The 23,608-nt window shown below is 42.4% G+C and overlaps 1 protein-coding gene across 1 annotated transcript in view; it reads left to right on the top strand.

Moving 5' to 3' along the window:
* The window catches only part of igsf11 (immunoglobulin superfamily member 11), a 144,869-nt gene extending 121,594 nt beyond the window's left edge, over positions 1-23,275 (top strand). Inside the window, exons 4-8 of the mRNA XM_011482931.3 lie at positions 14,937-15,144; positions 15,399-15,554; positions 18,865-18,987; positions 20,230-20,377; positions 21,665-23,275. Of these exons, the coding sequence (XP_011481233.1) occupies positions 14,937-15,144; positions 15,399-15,554; positions 18,865-18,987; positions 20,230-20,377; positions 21,665-22,220 (1,191 nt within the window). The 3' untranslated portion in view covers positions 22,221-23,275. The remainder of the gene's footprint in view (positions 1-14,936; positions 15,145-15,398; positions 15,555-18,864; positions 18,988-20,229; positions 20,378-21,664) is intronic.
* The last annotated feature ends 333 nt before the right edge of the window (positions 23,276-23,608 follow it).

Below are 23,608 nucleotides of genomic sequence, written 5' to 3'. Positions count from 1 at the left end.
CCGTGTTTGTTTTGGGCAACGCTTCTTCTTCTTTGGTGTTGCTGTTAGCCCCAAATACTGATATACACACATCCACAGTGCCCTCTAGTGGTTGTTAGCCGGAAGTAACCATTAAAGAGCAACCAGTTGCTAATTAACAAATACATGAGCCTATCATACATATAAGTCGCTCCTGAGTATTAATCACAGTAAAAGAAAACACAACTTGTACTCCGAAAGATACGGTAGTTATCTGTTACTGTTATGTGTTGGCAGAATCAATGCTGTGATTTTGCTAAGTGCTCCAGTTTGCCGTTTTGAAAAAAAACCACACACAATGAAAGTCTTTATAAATGCACCTAACTCTTTTGCAATATTACTTTATGTGCATCACATGGATGGCCTCTGCTTCCTCTGCAACATTGCAGTCAAAGCAGGTACATGAGAGTGAATCTGCTTAAAGGTGTTCTCAGACACAGCACAAAGAAAACTTCAGAGGTGGACACAGACAGAGCTTTAAAATCGGCTAAATTTGGCTCCCTGACAATCATATCTATTGAGCAAAAGTGCACTTTTGGGGAAAACCCCACAAAATCACATTTGTTGTTCTTTTTTCTATTATTGTTTGGGGGATTCATGCTAAGCCTCATCTATCACACTACCCCCTGGAGACCGCATGTTTGTGTTTGCTGGTTAAGCGTAGCGGGTGCACTCTTGCTGTTTTCTGTTGTACCCCCACATTGAATATCACCAGCATTTAATTGGCTATTGAAGAAAAAATATGGACACCAAAGCTAAAATATTATCAGACCGATAAGTGCAATTAGACACAGACACAAATATCTTTTTTCTGTGCAACTGAGCACCTTAGTAGTTCCTGCGTTAATGATAGCATGTGTCATAGAATAAAGTAGATGCTCAGTAGTCTTGAATGTTTTGAATCTCTTGAGTTTGACCTTCAGGTCAAGTGGAAATCTGAGCCTGGTTAATTGAATGACAGCATGTTCCAGACCACAAAAATCACTTTGAGTAACTTCAGGAAGACAAGTGCCTTTTATGTTTCTCACACCGGGAAAACAGGAATGTTTTGTACAAGGCAAAATGCTAATGACCTTCAAAATGGACGCGTTGAGGAAAGTAACTGAACCAAAGTTAAATCTGTTGTTTTAGACAAAAGATGAACCTTTTCACCTTTTTCTTTTTTTTTACTTATTTCAAACACGAAATGAAATTTAACACAAGAGTTAAAAATTTTAAAAAGAGAGAGAAAGGAGTGGGTTGAAGAAAATATCTTGTATGTTCCCACCCCTTTTTACAACACCTTGTATTGTCCATATTTCTATTTAAAGGTCTTGGTTTTTCCTTAAAACCTTCAAATTACGTCAAGTAGCACCTATGCAAACTAGGGTTGGGCGATGTCCCCTAAATTGGCAGTTGACGATGTTTGCAGTCAACCATCGGGATGGACGATGATATCGTCGGGGGGGGGGCTATTTTTAATTTTTCGTTCATATATATAATTGCTATTCGTTATTTTACTTTATTTATTTTATTTACCAAATAATGACTCATCCGCGATGATCCAGTCTAAACTGAGGGAAGTGACTTTAAAAAAAATAAAATAAACAAAATAGAAAAGAAGTAGTCCGGTCCTGCGTTTGATTGGACCGGTGGAGCGAGCGACCGTGTCTCTAGCAGAACAGACGGACTTACAGTTTAGTGTTTGAGGGGAAGTAAGGATGCTTTGTTACGTGTGGGAGACTTAGGACTGTGATCCGTCCCGCAGCTCTACGTGAATGAGCAACCGGAATTTAGGAGAAGCGGGTCTCGCGGTAAAAGTGTGTGTCGGGGCAGAGCTCGGAGCGCTAGCTAACGCAGTGTGTAAGCTTCGAAGCAGAAAGGCCGCTCAGTCCTTAGAAACCGTTCCAATATTTGTGTTTCCAATCGTGTCCCGACAAAATAAAGGCTGGTGTTATTCCCACATATTTACGTTCAGCCAAGATGCAGATTGCAGCGTTTCACGCATGGATTTATGTTCATGCTAATGTTGTTAGCCCGTGTTAGCATACTGCTAATCCTGGTTTCCGGCTTCGTTTTTCAACAGAAAAAGCACTGACCACACGGATTAAAATTAAAATGATGAGCAAACAGGCGCTTCATAATAACCTTAACATTAATAAAAGCACGTTTAGGAGATCATCTTGTATAATACCGAGCTGACGTATCTATGTATGTAGCCGCTCGGCGGAACTCAGTTTCGCTTCCGGTTTTTAAAAACACTATTGCGCATGTGCGAATGATTTATTCCGACCGAAAGTGTGACCCATGTGAATGTTTTTTATACTCTGAAAAAGTTTTTCTGGGCCCATACACGGTTGGATTCTAATCCGACCAATAATCCTTATCAAGATATTTTGCACATGTAACTGCATTTTATGGTGTCCACTCGCAGCGTGGCGGGGGCGTGGCATCACGATGGTGTCTCTCCATCGTGATGTCAGTCACCCATCACGATGGACGATGGTATCGTCCATCGGCACAACCCTAATGCAAACGTATCATTTTTTTTATTGATCATTTCTGGCCTTATAAAGTCACATCAGTGACATGTAGGCTTTTTTTGAACACATGTAAACTTTTATTCTTTGTTTTAAACCTTCATCCAACCCGTTCTATAAATCCACACCAAAAATTTAGAAGCACATTTTCTTTTTTGTAATGCGAATGCTCTGCTTTTTGAAGTTCAGCTGATTTCTTAACCCCGTCTCTGTCCAAGAACATTTATTGTATGTTTACTAGAAGTTAGTTGTTTCTGGCTTTTAACATGATGAGTGCTGTTTTAAGTTTTACTAGTTTCCATAATTTCAATAAACCCGACTTTACAATCAGGTGCATTTGAATGTGTCCCATAATCCACTTCTGCAAATCACTATGGTGCAGTGGTCTGATCTCTCCTTTGATCGTGTAAAAGTTTCCATGTTTAAAGTAAACAAGTAGATTTTGGAGTGAACTGTTTCTGATCCTATTCATTAAAACAAAAAAGGAAAAGGTGTCAGACTTTAAACCCTGCTGTGTTACAAACAGGCGTGTGTGCTTGTAGTCCACTGCTTCATCTCAATTCCACCCCTGAGCCCCACCTTTGATCCTGCCGCTTTGATTATCTCTCATTTTGGGGCGTTAAAGGGAGAGGCGAAGGTATCCAGCTGGAAAATGAAAACTCCACTTCACTTCGGGAATACTGTTTGATTTTCAAACCTGGAATGAGTTTGCCTTTAGGTCATCCCTGGTGTCCCTGATAAATTTAAAGCATACGTTGGTTAACATAGCAGGATGGAAAAAATAAGAAAAAAAGATTCTTTTATGTCTTCTGTCATGTCTGTCTTTTATAAGATGCACAATTAGATTGCATTGGAATTTCAACTAATCAAAGCAAAAACAAAACAACAAAAGAAACCAACAAACAAAGAAATGACATATATACAGTATATACTGTATTTCCACATATGTATTATATATATATATATATATATATACACATTAAGCGAGAATAGGTCCATCGGTCAGGCAGACACTAATAGCTGCATTCACAGTAACTTTATAACTTGTTTGTAACACGTTAGCCACGTCAGAATTGTTAGCGTATTAACATTACTACTAACTCCCAGCCTTGTTTGTAACACATAATAAACAGACTGATACCGCTCCGTTATTGTGACTACGTTAACTCCCAGCCGTGTTAGTAACATGTAAAAAAACTCAGTCTGAGACGTTAGCCATGTTAGCGTATTTACGATAAAACCCAATTTTGTTTGGAACTAATAAAGGAAACAGAAAAGTGCAGTGTATCCCTCAAAATTGCCTGCTCATAAGAAAACACAACCAAAATGAATCCACACAAAAGGCCCTCTGGATTGAAAGGTGCACTGACATTTAAAAAAAGGCTTTTAAATGTGCCTCATTGTGCAGAAAATAAATATATTTCACAAGCACAGTTAGGATATTTGGTGGTGAATTGATTGCAAAATAAAATTAAGAGGTCATTTTAAAAAAGTAGAAGGTGAAAATGCACACACATGCATATCCATATGTACAGTACACATCTGCACATCTAGATGATGCCATTATATTTACCTTTACTCATAAATTGATACATTTGCCATACAGTATGCGAAACATTGAATTCATTCTGTTTGTCAAATTGAATTTGATTAATTCCCTGAAAGGGAGTGGGAGAACTATTGGCATCTTTATTTTATCCCTCCATTAGCCCTTTTTTGTCAAATTTCCGCTAAACAAAGGGGCTGTGTGGCTCACAGTCAGTTTGTCTAAAAACAATGAAAATACCCTGTTACTGCTTTGAGAAAGATGTGGCTAAGAGAAACATTTGAGATTTAAATTTAGCGTTGATGTTTAATTTTACTGAATCGTTCCTAAAGGTGTTGAATGTGGTGTTTTAATTAGGTTTGTGGAAGGATTTAATATTTTAGAAGTGTTTTTGCTGTGGCAGAATACAATTCCATTTTTCCAAAATAAAACTTTCTTCAGTATCAGAAAAGAAACAAAACAGAAATAACAGAAGTTAGTGTATCCATCTTTGGTCTGTCTGCGGCCCGGTACCAAGCGGACCAGTACCGGTCCGCGGGCCGACGGTTGAACCACTTTCCAAAACATTGCATCAACTATTTAGAAAAACTGCATGTTTTGCTACTAGATTAGCTAATCTGGCATCTCTCTCTGGTTGGTTTTTTTTTTCTGATCTAGTTTTCTCACCTTCCTTCAACTTTCAATCAGTCCTGCCCCCCATGCAGTCCCTCACTGATTCCATTTGAGTTGTTTAACATGCAGCTGCAGGCCATACAAGCTCACCTGCCTCCCTTCACTTTGAACCCCAGTGCTGGTCGGCCGTCCAAATAACACAATCATCTTCTGCACTAATTAACTCACGCCCACGACTGGCTGTGCACGGCAGCTGTTCCCACCACACACACAAAAAACTAGCAAACACAAATACCCACGAACTGGCCTTGAACAGACTGTTGTTCCTGTGGCGGAGATATGCTCCAGACTTGTGTACAGTATGCTTGTAAACTGTTTCTATACTAACTTTGTGCTATATTGCAATACCAGCATCCTTAATATTCAGAGCGTTTAGAAATATATTTACAAGTCAGTAGTACTTTCAGCTGGATAAAAGATTTAGCCAGTAAGTTTGGAGGATTTTTTTTTAAAACAGTTTTTGACATAAAAAAAAAAAAACGTTTTGAAAAAAACAATTTGCCCACTGTTTCAAATTTGATCTACACATGTTTAACATGGTGTAACTATATTATAAAGAATTAATTATCAACAAAAGTTGCATTCCGTCAATACTGCAAGTAGTTATCTTTAATATGATTAACAGAAGAGTTATTCTCCCCATAAAGTTTAGAAAATTACCGAAACCTTTTCCGTCAAAGGTTTTTTAGATTTCATGGAAGCAGCCATTCTAAATTGAGGAGGAAAAGCCCTTCTACTGCCCCTAGTGGAATAATGACAAACTACATGGATCATATACAACTGGTTTTAAGGAAAGTTTGGATCGTGCTAGTAGGAGTCTCAGAAATGTGTGCATCAAATATGATACAAATGGTAAAAAACGCAAAACAAGGTTGACAAAATTCTATACAAGCTTGTACCTTTTGATGGATATGACTTCAAAATGCAAGACTAATGTATTGGTTAAATCTAAAATAAATCGAAAGCTCTATTCCACTCACTTATCTACAACTTTTTGCTTTCATTATCACTAAATGTCAGATGCATGAAGCCTAAATTCTTCCATAAAGGCCATGACATCACCTGAGTTTGTATTGTTACTAAGGGGAACGATTACCAATCTGTGTACTTAAAGCATAGAAGTTCTAATCAGGTTTTACCGTCACGTCGTATACATCGAATGGGTGAGTTGTGGAGCATAATGGCATACAGAATAGTGCAGGGTGACAGAACAAGCCCAAGGTCGTTTTAGGGGGATCCTGAGTGTCGTGGATGATTACAGTTGATGGTAAAAGCCATTAACAATTGCTGAACGGAGCAACTGCACAACTCACATTAGCACTTTGGAGAGCACACTCAAGCCACTTAGATCTCTCTGTGCTCAAATTTGAACGTTCAGATAGGTCTGTCGAAAAGGATGCGTCGTTACACGAGGAGCCAAAAGCACGAGATCGTTAGCTGTTTTTCTTTTTTTTGGCTGTGCAATTATGGATGTTTGTTGCCCCCCCACTTAATCCTGCTAATCCTTGATGCTTATAGTGGCATGCTGTTTAAGGCCTCGCCTTATGCCATGCTGCCTAAAGCCTTCTCCATTGACTTTAAATTACAGCGTGTGACTTAATGATTCACGTCTAAATGTGACAGCCAGGTGGTTTTGCTGCAGATGTTAGATCTGTAAAATAATTAACGCAAATGAGGCAAATGTTCATCACCAACATTAAATAAGGAGCAGACATTTTCCTGCACCAAAAGAACTGTTTTGAAAAATAATTATTGCTTTAAAGCTACAGAAGGCTTAAAATGTGCCAGTAATGTGCGATCACACAGTTAAGAGAAAGTTTTACTATTGTAAATTATAATTGCTGCACTTTTCATTTTCTTGTATCTTTTAGAATTTGTAGCACATTTTCCCTCCCCAGCACTTGTGTATTTTAAAGGTACTACATCAGATATAGTCAATGCTACATTTCTTTATTAAATTTGTGTTATGTGTGTTTATTTTATGTTTGCAGGGTGTGGACTTAGTGTAAATGCATGATACAGAATAATTTACTTTGTAACCTCACCAAAAATTGCAATAACTTTGGTGTTAATCATAAAAAGCCTGTAATATATTTCACCAAGAAATCTCTCACAGACATTACATTGCTAATGCTTTAGTCACAACTGCCCTAACGGGTGGATACAGGCTGTCTGCCAGCAGAAAATGGGCAACAGGGAACGGAGGTGGCCCACGTGACATATTACGGCCTTATGGTCACAACTACAACAGCCACCGCGTGATGGGGAGGCATCGGCAAAATATTCAAGATTAGCTTCCATGGTCATGAATGCAGTCAGTCAGTCGGGGATATTGTTATCATAAAATCGGGCGACAGCTAGGCGGCCAAAGAGCTCTGGCTGCCGGATCGCCGGGCAGCAGCACCTCTTAATAAACAATGTGAAAATGTTTCCGTCCATAGAAAGTACCACTGGCTGCCAGCCACCCGGTAGCCCTGGGGTATATAAAAAGTGGGCTACTCTGCACCACTGGTCAATTACAGCTCAGATTTTGAGCTCACATTATAATTATGCCAATGTACACATTTTTAAACAACATGCCTCCCAAGAAGCCACAATGTTCTGTCTTCTTCGTGTTCTTCTCAGTGTCACCCACAATTCGTCAATGTGGAGGTCTCAGAGTCACTGTGACGCTGTCAACGCCATGATGAGTTTTCTTCAACATCAATGCCGTCTCCCCCCCACGGTGGCTGGGACTGCCAGATTGACGTCTGGTCATCCACAGGCCCCCTGGCCCATGTTTACAGCCCTCATCAATTGCTTGCGCTACCACCGTGCAATTTCTAAGAATTGTACAGTGGCAGTGCGACGGCAACATGGGGGCAGGGGCTGGCTGGAGGATGGCGGTTTGAGATCGGCCGATCATCAGACGATTTTGGGGACCTTGGAGACCCTCCTATCTGTCAATTATCGCTCTGCTGCCTTCCCGCCTGTCACTGGACTGCCAACGGGAGACCTCCAGATGTTCATGAGCGGCCACTGTCCTGTGTCAAAAAATGGCCACTCCCTTTTTTAATTCTACCTTTTTCTTAAAACCTCAGCATCCGCCCTACGTAAAAATGTGTGACTGATTACAAATGCCGCCATGCCATGCAGCCATTTGCGAACTTTGCTGAAAATCTTTTATGTAGGTTTCCTCACTGTGGCATTTTTGGGACATGTGACCACAGTCTTAGACTGCTTGCCGATCCCATTGAGCAAAAATGTTCATGCACCTTTTTTTTCTACGAGCATGCTGCTAGCAACAGGTCATAGTGAACACACTGTGAAATGTAAAGGTAAGTAAGGGTGAAATAGGTGAAAAACAGGATTTTACCGCTGGAATTGAGGATATTAGACAATGGGGGCATTGTTTGTGTGAGCCTGCACTAGCGTATCACCTGCACGCCCTGTGCATGCAGTGGTCAGTAGGGAGCCAGTACACACATCTTACGAATGACTAGAATGTGCCATAAGGTCATCGCATGACAGCATCACGCGCATGTCAAAAGTGTAAACAACTTACACCATCCTTACAAACACCTCACAATACACTTACCACACAAATGACAATGATACATTTAATTGTCACGACGTTCCTTAAGGGGGCACAGAACTGTAAGACACATCTCTGGTTCCTTTAAGTTTCGGCCGCTTCTCTCTACGACCCTCTACGGGCCAGACAACCCAAAAACCTGCAGCACCCATCCCCCCACACAAATGCATGAAATTAAGACTTGATTGTGGTTTCTGAATTTACTTCAGATTACACTCTGTTACTGTTACGCCCCCTTGTGTGTCTAGGGGTGCTAGGGGGGGCATAACATAAAAAAGTAACGGGTCAGCTACTAAAGTGAAATTAACACACCAAACGAATGTCTCCAAACAATATAAAACAAATTTATTTACACATAAATAAACCACCAATAAGAACTAAAAGTGAAGCTAAAAGGCTTCAGGGTGAACCCAGGCCAAAATAACAAACAAAACCCCAACTAATTGAAACATGTAATTTTACCTGCAAATGAAAGAAAAGGAAAATCAAAGACAAAACACTAACCTCCCTAACCTAACAAAAACAGGAGAAAACATGTACTAAACCAAATGGCGGTTCACCCCTACAGCATCACTTAAACAGAATCATAAACCAAAGGACTAAACAGAGTGGGCACAAAACTACAAACTACGAAACAAACTGCAACACAAACTAAAACAAGTGGAGAAGACAAAAACTAAATGCAGACGACAAAAACAAAGTGGAGAAGAGGGCCAAGCTGCATTGGAGACTTGTTGCGACCAAGCTCCCTTCTCACCAGCTGGAGGTTCAAGTGGTGGCTTTAAAGGCTGCCCCCACCAGCCCTGGTCCAATAAGAGGCCACACCTTCATGAACCACACCTGCAAATAATCACACACTAGCAGACACAAAGATGCACAAAAACACAAAGTCCCACTCTCATAAAGAAATAATACATAAAACACAGAACAGAACCAAACAAAACCAAATACGGCCACAGCCGTAACAGTACTTGGGAGTGTACCTTTTTTGGAGTATGTGGGTCCTTTTGAGTGTCGTTAAATGTGTTTATAATCTGTCCATCGTGCTGCTGTCGGGATCAAATGTCCAGGCCTCCTCCCTCTGGCCCAGTAGGTGTGAGATAATCCAGATAAACACGAGCATCTAAACAATGGGTTGTAGCTCTTAAACTGCTTAGTGAATATTACAGTTATTTATACTCCTAATAAAAAATTCTAAGTTTACTCTCCACCTCCAGCACCCGTAAAATAAATCCCTGAAGCGTAGCAACGATCAAAACAGCACATCTATTCAAAGTTTGGGATAGATTTTATGTGGTGGGCCATGCAGGGTTATAAATATCCCCAAATCCCTGCATTTACTGTTGTCTGCTCTACCTTCAGGTAGAGCAATATGGAAAGACACAAAAGGAGATTTCATCATCTCTGAGCTGATTAAACATAACAAAATGAAGTTAATTAAGGTCACAGTGAGTATGTGATGGAGAAATTCTGTTCATCGCTTCTTCCATTTTTTTAGATAAATGTAATTTAAACTTGCATTTATGAATGTGTCAAAAATTTTACCTTGATGTTTTACAACCACCTTAACAAAAAAGATGAAAATTTTTAATTTTTTTTGTTGAAGAAAAGGACAAACTATGTTACATAGCAATGACTTTCAGGACAACCATCAAAATGTCTCATAAATGGTCATTTGTGATTCCTAAATGGGGGAATTGATTATGCAAAAACATTTCACATATTTAACGGACAATCCTGTGGTGTGTTTATTTAGTAATTCTGACCATGAAATGTTTTTACGTACTCAAACCATTGAGGAAGTATGTCCTTAGACTACTTTGCCTTTGCCTAAGTCATTTATTTAGACTAATTACATCTGCATAAGAGAAGACACCTAGTGTCTTAGTCACATGCACCTGTATGGCGGTTGACCCGTACAGATTTTTGGTCTGGGCCCCTATGGGATCGTAGACAATAGGGGCTGTGTTGTAAGAGGAGCACAGGTGTGTCTTGCACTTCCAATGAGGCTTGACCGTCCACCTCAAGGAACATCATGAAAATGGAACATACTATTTTCATGGTTGTGGTCAGTGTAGTTGAAGTATTTGTACAGATTGTCTAAGTTCCACGCACTCATGACGTACCAGTGATGTTGCCATATGCCCTTATGCAACACTCATGGAGTGTGCAGGTGCTTGTAGGACACTAGTAGGATGCCGACAGAAACAATGCTCTGATTATCGGATTCCTTCATTTCTAACAATCTGTTCAGCCTGCATCTCACCTACTTCACCCATGCCCATAGAAAAATTGTGCATAAACATTCTGTTCCTACGGGCTCACACAGCGGTCTACGAGCTGAAAGTTTCCTGCGGGCCACCCTTCACAGACATGCTGCAGACAGCCCGTATCCACCCGTGAGGGCAGGTGTGACTTACGTTTTCTCTTGCAGTGTTTTGTGTGCCCTCAGTCTATTAGTTACTGTATATGTGGCATAACCAAAGCAAAGTAAGTGGGTGTTCTGGACACCTTCCATGCAGTCAAAACACAACAAAAATGCACTTTTGCACCATTGTTTATTCTAAAAATGATGAATATTGGTGAAATGTGTCCATATTGTTTTGACATGTCTCGGAGGATAAAAAGAGATAACACCAGCAGCTTTCAGGCAGAAAATTGAAAAGAGCTACGGGGGGCTAAGAGATTTATTCAAGCTTAACTTGGCTATAGCATATATGGCAGTATCTCTTGTGTCTATATGCCAAAAGAGTTCTTATGAGGTCAACTGATGTGGAAACAGGGTATAATCATGCAGCTGCTGTGTGATGGAGAACATCTAAAGGTTTTTATGTTAGCATCCAGGATTGTAAGAGCACATGGAAAGTTAGGATGTAGGGCAATGTGTGCAGAAGCTTGTTCTGTGTCTGTGTGCAGGATTTTCAGAGAGAAAGGATGAAACAGGGGTTTACTGCTGGGCCAACAGTGGGGCACCCAGCTAGTCCAGCTAGAGTTCTCAGGGCCCTGTGCCATCTGAAGGCCGGCCATGGCCTCTTTTTCTGTCTGTGCACGGCCACCAAGCCAACCAGGTCATGTGAGCAAACAAGGTGGTTCATACATGCACATGTATGTGACTGGGACAAAAGCAGGCGACAGAAAGCGGAAGAATCGACGTGTTGACATTTCGATCCTAAGTTTCGAGGTGCACTTTCACCTACAGGCACACAGACGGATGTGTGTGAGGACAATTGATTGGATCAGTTACAGCGAGCATGCAGATTATACTGTTAGATCGTTAGGAATGGGGAGCCAGGTCGTACCAGGTATCTGAGGTGAACAAAGAGGCAGATCAAAAGGGGGATAGACTGGAAAGGCAAAATGTCCAACTGTTGAGGTACTTACACACCGGGCATGTGTGGTGCGTTGAAGAACGTGCTGAATGGGGGATTTTATACAAGCTTTTAGCACATGGTCTTTACAAAGGTCTGACGCGACCCAATACCAGCTCATGTACTCACATTTGGAAGAGGTTAGTCAGAGCAATGCAAATCTCACAAATCATGCTCAGGCTTTTCCTATAGACCATTTTCACTGAGAAGTCAGACAAAATGGGACTTCCAAGTTAACGGCAGCAATACTGACAACTGGAAGTAACATTACACAGTCGCGGAGATGTCGCCATTTTGTCTGACCCCACTGTGAAAAAGGGTCTATTCCAATATACAAAAGAGTTGGTGTCAAATATTTTCAGTCGGGCACAGACCACAATTATTAATTTCTCCTCCACGATCGAATTTCAGCTTCACACTCCTCATTTGTCGCTATCAAATCTGAGTCTGTGATTGGTCAAAGTTCAGCCTGGTTTAACTTCAGCGTGCAGAAGCCCGAAATGCGCATCTGCGCTCGACTTTTCACTGGTAGCGCTCGGTTGAACTTGTGTTTCCGAGCCCTCTGTGAACGCAGCATCAGGCAGAGCTGCAGGTTGTGTGGTTGGGTCACCACACACCCTGGTACATACTTTAAAACAGGTGTGGGTAAATTATTCTACTCTGAGACTTACTTGTGGACGGGATGCAGTTGCAGACTCTGATCACAGCTGAGGAGACGTCTATTCATCTGCACAGGAGCGTACAAAGCCAGCGCACTGCACTCAGGAAATTGCAGTCGTTCAATTTACAATTGTTGGGCAGTGACTGCGGACACAGTCACACACACACACACACATGCCTGTACTTTTATCAGAGCCATCACTCCGGTGGACGCACACACACGAGGGACACACTGGTGCTGGTTGTTGCTCTGGCTGCGCCTTTGAACAGTTCACTGAGGACTTTGAATAACCCCTCTGATTCCACTCCATGCCGCTGTGCCAGCGAGAGTTATTCCGTGCGTGTACATGGGTTTGCGTAGCTCCTTCATCTTTTGTGTGGGCCCAACTGAGGGGTGAGAGCTGCTTTGCATGTGGCTCGCCCTCACAAGAGAGCTGTTCAGGCTGAGCGTGAATCTGGAGAGAAGCTTTCAAACAAGCCCGTTCTTCATTGCTGCCTGCTTGACTAGGACCCGACACAGGATTATCTCAACCAGAAGTAGCAGAGCTTTATCTGCACAAGTGGTTTGTGAAGCTACGTTCATGTCGCCCTCGGCAACGTGTGCTCAGGCAACCACTTTCAATCAAAACTCAACGGAACCGCGTGTGAATGCATGTTACGGGCTTTCAAATCTCTCACATTTAAAGGCAGTGTTGAGAGTAGCGGCTTTGCTAACGGCGTTATAAGTTAGGTTATGCAGTAATCTCACTAGTTATTTTTATCCCTGCTACAACATCGGTATAGTTACTTTGTATAATTGTGGTTTAATCTGCCTCAAGTGACCCCCCCTGAATGCTTCACATCCACAAGACTGTCTTCTGTGTGACGCGGGGAGAGGGGGGTGGGTAGTCCCATTTGAGATTAGGATTGGCTAGGGAGTCAAGTGGGCGGGGTCATGCTCACGCTCTCCAGCGCAGCCTCCATGATCCAAACAACAGGAAGTGTCAGCAGCAAAGGTCGCATTTTCGGGCTAGAAATATCGACACTATTTTACAGCCCAGTAAGCAGTAACTCACACAGAACGGAGCAGAATTATTGTAAACTACGTCGTGGAAAACATGCTCCCGCTGTTCACTGTTGAGTCGGAGTCATTCAAAGCTCCAGCAGAGCTGAACTTTCCCCTCCGTGCTCTAAAACATTGATAACACAGACATGAATATGCAGCTAAAGACGCCATTTCATAGGATACTTGAAATCTGTGTTGATACTAGAAACTTTGATTGTTTTTCTCCTCATGTTATGTGAATCTTGTTTATATTTGTTTTGGTGCAGTTTTGCAGTTGGATCATTCTTAATGACTGAATGTTAAAGTTCAGGTTAAGACGAGTGAAGTATTGAATTGCAGTAGAGATATTATTTTATTCTTGCTAATGATTCTTGATGGTTTTTAGATTTTCATTGTCCTCTGTAAAAACTATGTTGTTTATTTAAACAAAAGTTAGGAAAACTAAAAAAAGTGAATACCTAAAACATTTACGCTTCATTATGTGAAGTTTATATAATAATAATAATAATCTAATAATCTTTATCTATTGCTTTTTGGAGTTTTTGTTGTGTGATAATCCTGATAAATACATTTCTACACTTCCATCCCCTCTTCTCTGTTATAATTAAACAACATCATTTCATGTGTAGAACTATACCAGAATACTAGAAGTGTCACTTTAATTGAATTATTGCAGTTAAATTATTTGCTATGTGTGCCGTATTTTAACCGTAAGTAATTAGAGTTTCTTTTCTGACTAAATAATTGATTTTTAAATGCAGTAACTGAGTTAATAACTAAGTTACTTTTTGGCCGATGTAACTAGAAACTATAACTAATTTCTTTTATAAGTAATTAGTTATAGTGGCTGACATGTGCTAGTAAACTGTAAAAACGAAAATGAAGAAGCCCTTCCCTGCTTGTCCAGTGTGAACGCCAAATGCTAAGTGCGCGTTCCTGCATGTGCGTCACATGCCAGGCGTGTGTGTAGCATTACTTGCGCTGCTTCACTGGTGGAATACATAAGGTCCAGGTTGGCCTTTAAGATCCTGCCTGCACTCCTACTCAGATTTGTAGTTCATGTGTTTTCAATTCAAAATGTTTTCAATTATGCATTCCATTTAGGAGATGCTTTTATCTAAAAAGCCTCATCCTAAAAGCTTCGTTTTAGATGGGACTTTTCCCCTTGAAATCAAGCCACTAAAGAAAAATCACCTAAAAAGGTTTTTTTAGTTTTGCTGTCTGTCTTTTTCTTCTTTGGAAATAAAAGTCACTTTGTTCCATTAGTAACCCTGTACCAGGTATTTCCTGCATCCCAGTAGAGACATGTCTCCCTCTAGTGACCACATTTGTGCAACAGATTATCAAGCAAGAGGTCCAAGAAGCCCATTTTCATTCATTATCAGAAATGAATGTTTGATTTTAAAAAATGATGCAATTTGATTAACATACTTGATCTTTTTCCTTCCTTCTTTTCATCATCTTCTCTTTAATCTGACATCTTTTTCTCTGATCTATCCATCACCCGTTCCATCTTGACTTCGTCTGGAATCAGGTGATCATTTACCAGGGTGGCCAGGTGTTTAGTCTCGCCACCCGCCTCAACGGTCGTGTGGGCTTTGTGACCACGATGCCAAGCACAAGTGCCTCCATCTTCATAAACAACACTCAGCTGTCCGACACCGGGACGTACCAGTGCCTGGTCAACAACTTCCCGGACAGAGGGGGGCGCAACATCGGCGTCATTGGGCTTACAGTGTTGGGTAACCAGCCACACATCACCACTCAGCTTTGATTTCTTTTCCAATTTTGCCTTAATTTGTTCTGATTGTTTTGTTCAGAAGTAGACTCATGTCATCTCCAGCTGTGATAGTTCTGTATTGATTTCCCTTTGTCTCATAAAATTGTCCCTTCTTTTTAACTTATGCAATTGTCCTTTTCCTGCAAAAATATAAAATGTTCATTTTCCCTTTGTGAAGTGGTTAACACGACACCCTCCACTCTCCCCATCTGCCAGTGCCCCCCTCTGTGCCAGCATGTCGAATCCAGGGCACTCTGGATGTAGGCAGCGACATCATGCTGTTCTGCAGCTCAGAGGAAGGCATTCCCACGCCGACCTACTCCTGGGAGAAGCTCGACGCCCTTCCCAGGCTTCCACACAACGCCATGCAAGGTATTACAAACAAGCTGGCCGTCGGAGTTCCTTTTTGCCCCACCTTTGCTGGTAAATCTCACACACATAGTGGATCAGACCCCAGCTCCTCCATCACTGCCACCCACATTGTGCCAGACCGCCTGAAGGCTTTCCTCCACTGATCCTGCTGAGTGCTGACGGACGGAGGGATGGACGGATGGATGGATTGATCAATGGATGGATGGATGGATGGATGGATGGATGGATTGATCAATGGATGGATGGATGGATGGATGGATGGATGGATGGATTGATCAATGGATGGATGGATGGATGGATGGATGGATGGATGGATGGATGGATGGATGGATGGATGGATGGATGGACGGACGGATGGACGGACAGATGGACGGACGGACGGACGGATGGATGGATGGATGGACGGACGGATGGACGGATGGATGGATGGACGGACGGACGGACGGACGGATGGATGGATTGATCAATGGATGGATGGATGGATGGATGGATGGATTGATCAATGGATGGATGGATGGATGGATGGATGGATGGATGGATTGATCAATGGATGGATGGATGGATGGATGGATGGATGGATGGATGGACGGACGGACGGATGGACGGACAGATGGACGGACGGACGGATGGATGGATGGACGGACGAATGGACGGATGGATGGACGGACGGACGGACGGATGGATGGATGGACGGACGGATGGACGGACGGATGGATGGACGGATGGATGGAGGGATGGATGGATGGATGGATGGACGGACGGAGGGATGGATGGATGGATGGATTGATCAATGGATGGATGGATGGATGGATGGATGGATGGATGGATGGATGGATGGATTGATCAATGGATGGATGGATGGATGGATGGATGGATGGATTGATCAATGGACGGATGGATGGATGGATGGATGGATGGATGGATGGATGGATGGATGGATGGATGGATGGATGGATGGATGGACGGACGGACGGACGGACAGATGGACGGACGGACGGACGGATGGATGGATGGATGGACGGACGGATGGACGGATGGATGGATGGACGGACGGACGGACGGATGGACGGATGGATGGATGGATTGATCAATGGATGGATGGATGGATTGATCAATGGATGGATGGATGGATGGATGGATGGATGGATGGATGGATTGATCAATGGATGGATGGATGGATGGATGGATGGATGGATGGACGGACGGACGGATGGACGGACAGATGGACGGACGGATGGATGGATGGACGGACGGATGGACGGATGGATGGATGGACGGACGGACGGCGGACGGATGGATGGATGGACGGACGGATGGACGGACGGATGGATGGATGGACGGACGGATGGAGGGATGGATGGATGGATGGATGGACGGACGGAGGGATGGATGGATGGACGGACGGATGGACGGACGGATGGATGGACGGATGGATGGATGGAGGGATGGATGGACGGATGGACGGATGGACGGTTGGACGGACAGATGGACGGACGGACGGACGGATGGATGGATGGACGGACGGATGGACGGACGGATGGATGGATGGATGGATGGATGGACGGATGGATGGATGGATGGATGGACGGATGGATGGATGGAGGGATGGATGGATGGATGGACAGACGGACGGATGGATGGATGGATGGATGGATGGATGGACGGATGGATGGATGGAGGGATGGACAGATGGATGGATGGATGGACGGACGGATGGATGGATGGATGGATGGATGGATGGATGGACGGATGAGTTTACTTGTTTGTTTTAAGATGTGAGACGGGATGCATCGCCGTTGTGGAGCTTTTATTCCACCTTTCCTTCCTCATGCTGAACACCAACTCTGCAACAGTTGCAGCTTTTAAAAAACTGTTTGGCAATTTGAGAATGAACAAAAACAATTACGTTTCAAGTTGCATTTGGTTTTCAGCATCAGTCTTTAGTGGACTGTCCCTGTTATTTTCCAGTAGTGTCCTTCAGTGAGACAATTTCCATCACTTCTCTGTACACTACTGCCCTGGGATTACATTGACGGATTACAGATTACCACCACGTCCAAAGAGGGTTTCTCCTACAAACCCTTGTAATCCAGTAAAATCAAGTTTACTCAAAGACAAAAAAAAATGCAAATTTGATGTGCAGAAAGTAAATTATAATTGCAAATGCTTCTCCAAAGGTGGATCTTATTTGGTTGGATACTAATAAATGATATGCACATGTTAAAAGCTCATTTGCATCTTTTGCAAGCAGTCCTTTTGAATAAAAACAGTTAAGCATATTCAAAGACGGATTCCTGCAAAACTGAAATGTCATTGGACTAAATGAACAGACCAAAGCAAGAGGAGATAGAAGATGAAAAACACTTTTAGTCTGATGTCATTTCAAGCAATTTTGATGAATTATTTTCAAATACAGTACGTATTTAATCTCTGCTGTTTTGATTCAAATAAAGTTGAAATGGAATCTGCCAATTACTCAGTCTTACTGCATTCATGGTGTTAGTCAATCTATACATGAGTCCTCATTGAATGTTAAAATGACAGTAGTGTGCAGTTTTGTGAACCCAAGTTTTCATTCATCATCTGTTTTTAACCCTTTCTTTACAACAAACCTTTGTGCCTTTTCTTAGTAGGTTTATAGCGCCCTCTGGTGGCGACTTTACAGCATGTTTCTTAATTCCATAGCCATGACTTTTTCTGTTTGCAGTTATAAACTAGGGACGCCACAATTCTCAGTTTAAAACCGAACAGCACGGTGCTCCACTGAATCGAGTGAATCACTGCACCTCTGCTGCATACCAGTATGTTTACGTTGAAAGCGTCGAACACGTGGGCTACATTTAAGAAGGATTTACTGTTTTATTACGTCACACCAGGCTTAGTGAGAGCTAATGTGAAAGATTTGTCTAATTGGTGATTGAAAGATATAAAAAAAATATACGTTGTTGTTGTTTTGTTAACAAATCATACATCAAAATAAAACAAAACTTTCCTCAAAAACAGAGGTTTGAACCGGATTGTGGGGAAAGTCAGTTGTTGCATCCCTAGTCACAATGTGCCTTCCATGCATGTTTGTCCATGCACTCTGTCCTTCTGCAGTGGTGTGTGTGTGTGTGTGTGTGTTTTTAAATAAACCTAGGAGTGAGTGCCAGCATGCATGTTTGTTTATTGTGATGGGCACTGCAAGGAACCAGCAAACTGTCCAAATCAGGGTGAACCTGGATCAGCCAATCAACTGACTCTCAAACGAGTTCTGTTCGCTTTGAACGGCCAATGTCACTGACTTTGTGGCTCTGTCCGTCTCCTTCAGACCAAATGCAGGGCACGGTTACTCTGAGGAACATCAGCACCAGCACATCAGGACTTTACCAGTGCACCTCCAGCAACACTATCGGCAAGAGCACCTGTGTACTCAACCTGCAGGTTGTGGCACGTAAGTCAACTGAGAACAAGGTTGTTCCCGTCTGCCTCAGAGGGGACATCCTGGAGAGGAATAGAAGAGCTACTCTGTCACAGCACTGAAAAGTGAAAGGTTCACTTCTCAATCTCTATGTTTTAGTCTCCTTAGAAACAAACAAATAGAAAAAGAATGACACTGGACATCTTTCAAATAGCAGCCCTCTTCACATCTAACAGACAAGAAGACAGAGGGCACCTTTAGGTCAAGCTCTGTCAGTTAGGTCGCATAGCTTGACAAGAAGTATCTACACACAAAGACACACACACAAACATATATATATATATATATTTGTCAGTTTTGTTTTGCCTTCTAACAGCTCATGACAAGCCAGTATGAGAATGGAAGGTTGTCAGAATCATAGTGCGGCTGTGAATCTTTGAGAAAAGTGAACTGCAGACATTAGAGAGATGGAAGCAGGCCTTCTATTCCTGGTTCTGCTTTACCTGAGTATTTTCGGAGCATAAGACTCAGAATCCTTGAAAGCTACCAAAACTCCAAACACACTATACTGTGATTAATTGTATAGTATTTAAAAAATTTGGGTTTTGGTACAGCTCCTGCATTAAAGCATTTCCCTCATTTGATGCCACAAAAGCCCTGATCATAACAAAGCTGTTAGGATTGCGTTCTCATGCCCACATTCACACCGGGCTCGGCAGCGTGTGTTCAAGCGACCACTTCCATTGAAAAGTCAATGTAAACGTGGGTCTATGCCTCCGCCATCAAGACTCTTGTGTTCACGTAGCTATGCATGTTTTTGAGACCGTTTTGGGGCTTTTCGTTCAAATTTCACGGCCTTGGAATGCGCATTGACAGTTGAACAAATTCAACTTTGACCAGTCAGGGACGAGGAATGGTATGGATGGCGTTACTCTTCAACTCATGGAAGTACTAACCATGTGAGGAGAAATAAACAATGCAGTTTGTGCCCAGATGGAACACCAAGTCGTTGGTATATCAGAAGAGATCTGTGAAAGAAAAACCCTGAAGAAAGGTTCGCACAGCTTCGACATTTCGCACCAACAGTCCAGTCTGAACAAAAGGCTAAATGCTCGCGTTCAGTGTGTTTGGGAACACACACATCACATATCCGGTGTGTGCGTAGCATTAGTCGTTTCAACACGTGATTCATAAACGTTTCTTTTCTTTTGGAGCAGGTTTCTGAGCATGATCTATACATGTTTGTGTCTAAATGGATGTCTCTCTGCCCCATAGCTCAGCCACAGAGTGTGGGTCTAATAGCGGGAACCATTGCCACAGGAGTCCTGGCTGTCATTATCTGTGCCCTGCTGGTGGTGGTGACACTGTTCTACTGGAGGAACAAGAACAAATATGAAGAGGAGGAGATCCCCAATGAAATCAGGTTGGTTTTACTTTTTCTTCTTCTTCAGTAACAGTATCAAAGTAAAGGCTTGTGCAAGCGTGAAAGGAAAACACACGACTAGTGACGAGCAATGTAGTTTCATTTACGTGTTTCTAAAAGGTTCTAATTAAAATAAATTGACATGGATTTGAACCTTGGAGTGTCTTAATTTACAATCTAAAACTAAAATTCAGTTTTCAACTGTGTTTTGGATAAATAACTTAATATTGGAATCATTTTCTTTTTAAAGTCCCACTTCGATTATGTACTTTTAAAGTATTCCCAATGGTCTTTTCTTTATGATTACCGGTTTGCTGTCTTTAGCAAAACTTAAAAAAACAAAAAAAAATGTAATTTTGTAGGACATCATTTCTGCAGAGCAGCACATCATAAATTTGCCCTCAGTTATGGGTGGGACTGTTCCCCCCCTTCCCCCTTCCCTTAGCTGAGAGCTCTCTGTTTACACTCTCTCCCACTAGCTTACGGCCCCTCACATCCCCCCAGACTGTTTATTCGTACAGTTTTCATCCAGATTCCAGCTCAGACGAGGAAAACAAAGATAAAAAAAATAAATAAAGGATCTATTTGTCTGCAACAAATAAACAACAAAGAAACAATTACATAATAATAGGAATAAAAGCATCATCCTGTCGAAATCTTCTAACTGTGAGGCAGCAATACTCGCACGCACACGCACACACACACCCACACACACACACACACACACACACACACACACACAAAGATCGTATTTGTTAGGTGGAAAATATGCTGAGCAGGACTCAAGCTTCCTGCTCCACTCCATTCTGATGCATAGATCCACGAGCGTCTTTGTGTTCCTCGTCTGAGCTGGAATCTGGATCTGAAATGTGGGGCTGGATAACTTCAATACTGCTCTCCGTTTTTGTTGCACAGTAATGTTAGGTTGGGGGTGTGAGGGGCTGTAAGCTGGTGGAAGAGCGCTTCCCAAAAGGAAGTTGCTGTTTCTCTATGCCAACTGTCCTGCTTACAACTCAGAGGTGAAATTCCAATGAACTCCCGCTGCGCTGTAGAAACTACTGTAGGTCCTAGAAAACAAGACCGGTTTTTGATTTTGGCGATTAAAATTCCACTGGGAACGCTTCAAAAATGGATCAAAAGATGATCTGAGTGGGACTTTCAGCAGGTTCAGGTGGCAGTGTCACAGATTTCCTTTAGATGTTTGTAGAAGCTGTGGCACAGAGATGCTTCAGTCGTCATGTTTTTAAAGTTTCTGAAAATGACCAACTTGTCATTTCTCTTCATCAGAGAAGATGATCTTCCACCCAAGCGCTCATCATCAGTGAAAGCTTTCCACGCAGACGCCTCATCCTCCGAAAATGACACCCTGACATCCACCAACACTTACAACAGCCGCTACTGGCACAACCCGAAAACCAACTATGACACCAACTCCTACACCCGCTACAACGGAGACACTCGCCAGACCTTCTCCATGGCTGCACCTCATGGTGTGCAAGGACACGTGCAAACCCAGAACGTTGCCCACGCCCACGGCACGGCGGTCACCGCCCCAGGCTCCACCCCGCTGACCCGCCATCCCCCGCCCACGACCACGACGGCGTCATTTGCCAACGGCAGCCACACTCTCCCTCCACCCAAGACTCTGGTGGTTACCTCAAACTCTGCCCCCTCTCCTCCCACAATGGTGCGCAGCAACGGCTCTGTGAGCCTCAAACCGGCTGTGACGTCCACGCACGGGCAGCACACACACTCCTACGCCGTGAGCCAAGCCACCCTGGAGCGGATGGGGGCGGTGCCGGTCATGGTGCCCGCCCAGAGCAGAGCAGGCTCACTCGTTTGAGACGTGTCTCGATTCATAAAACAACTAAACTTTGATAACAAGACTAAATGAGCGTGCGCTTGAGATGTTTTAAAAAAAAAAAACACTATACTGAACGAATTCGGGCTGAAGCAGCCCGCCGCCCTTTACAGCTGTGTCTTTCTCTATGTCTTTACCTTTTTACGTCAAAACAAACTGGGCTTTTACAGTTTTACAGAGTTCATTCAATGCCAACTCCTTTGTGGATGGGATCTTGCATTTCAGAAACGCCGGAATCCCCACGATGGGGTTTTTCTCCCCCGGGACGCAGCAGGAGCGACGCTTCTTTAAACCCCTTGAATGATTTCGCAGAGTTAAAAAAAAAGTCTGCCCCACCATTGATTTCTTTAGGGCTGGATCATTGCAACAATTGTGTGTTTATTTTTTATTTTTTTCCTGAAGCAGCCATTGTTAGCTCAGCGCGTCCACTTGCATCGTCAGACAGAAGCAAGCTCGCATTTTCACATTATTGTTCTTTTTATTAGGTATGACAGACATGTTTCACCCATTTTGATTTTCCCCTTTCCGTCTCAGTGATTGAGTGAAAAGGTAGAAACAAAAGAATGTTGATATATGGGCTCGAAGTAACCAAAAGCACGAGTGTGTAAGGATGAAATGATTTACAATGGCCTTAGAAGTGTGGAATGAAACGGGAATTACCGAGTGCAATACACTGCAAATCAGACGTCGAAGAAAAGAATGGATCGTTTTTGGCACTTTTCAGAGCAACATCAAATCTGCTGTCTTATACAAAAAGAGTCTTACTAATAAAATGCTTCACAACCTACTTTTTATGCACAATTTATACTGCTGTTGGATCAAGATGAAAAGAGCTGGGTTTTTGGAAAAAAATACTTTAACTAGAACCATTTCCCCACATCCAGGTGTGAATCCAAACCTGCTGCTGGATATTGTCTTTGTCGTTTTTCATCCTTGCTGTTGTTTAAATCTGATTTATGTCCCATTTGTGCTGCTTTAAAAGGATGTCTTATTAAAAAAAAATGCTTGTAGAGATACAAAGACGCCATACAAACCTACATATTTTTTTGTGTTTTTCTTTTTTATACGTCACAGGAGACTAGATTTACCAGAAAACTTATGACACGACAAAAAACAAATGTTCGATTTTTCAGTCTTACATTCAAAGCTGTTTTTGTTCGATTAGACATTGAGCTGGAGTTATAATTATAATCATTTATGTCCAGTATTGTCATTTCATTTACAACTCTTATGTATATACATTGGGCCCATAGGTTTTACTATGTTTTTTTTTTTGTTATCTAAAGAAAGCAAAAAGCAAATCCTCAGACATGATGAGATGGGACTGATGCTACGTTCACAAACCACGTTCAAGAATGCAGCGAGGGGCC

This window comes from Oryzias latipes, chromosome 13, assembly GCF_002234675.1.
Source record: "Oryzias latipes chromosome 13, ASM223467v1".
Taxonomy (NCBI): Eukaryota; Metazoa; Chordata; class Actinopteri; order Beloniformes; family Adrianichthyidae; genus Oryzias; species Oryzias latipes.
Note: the sequence above shows the minus strand (reverse complement) of the source record. Positions and strands in the feature narration are given on the sequence as shown.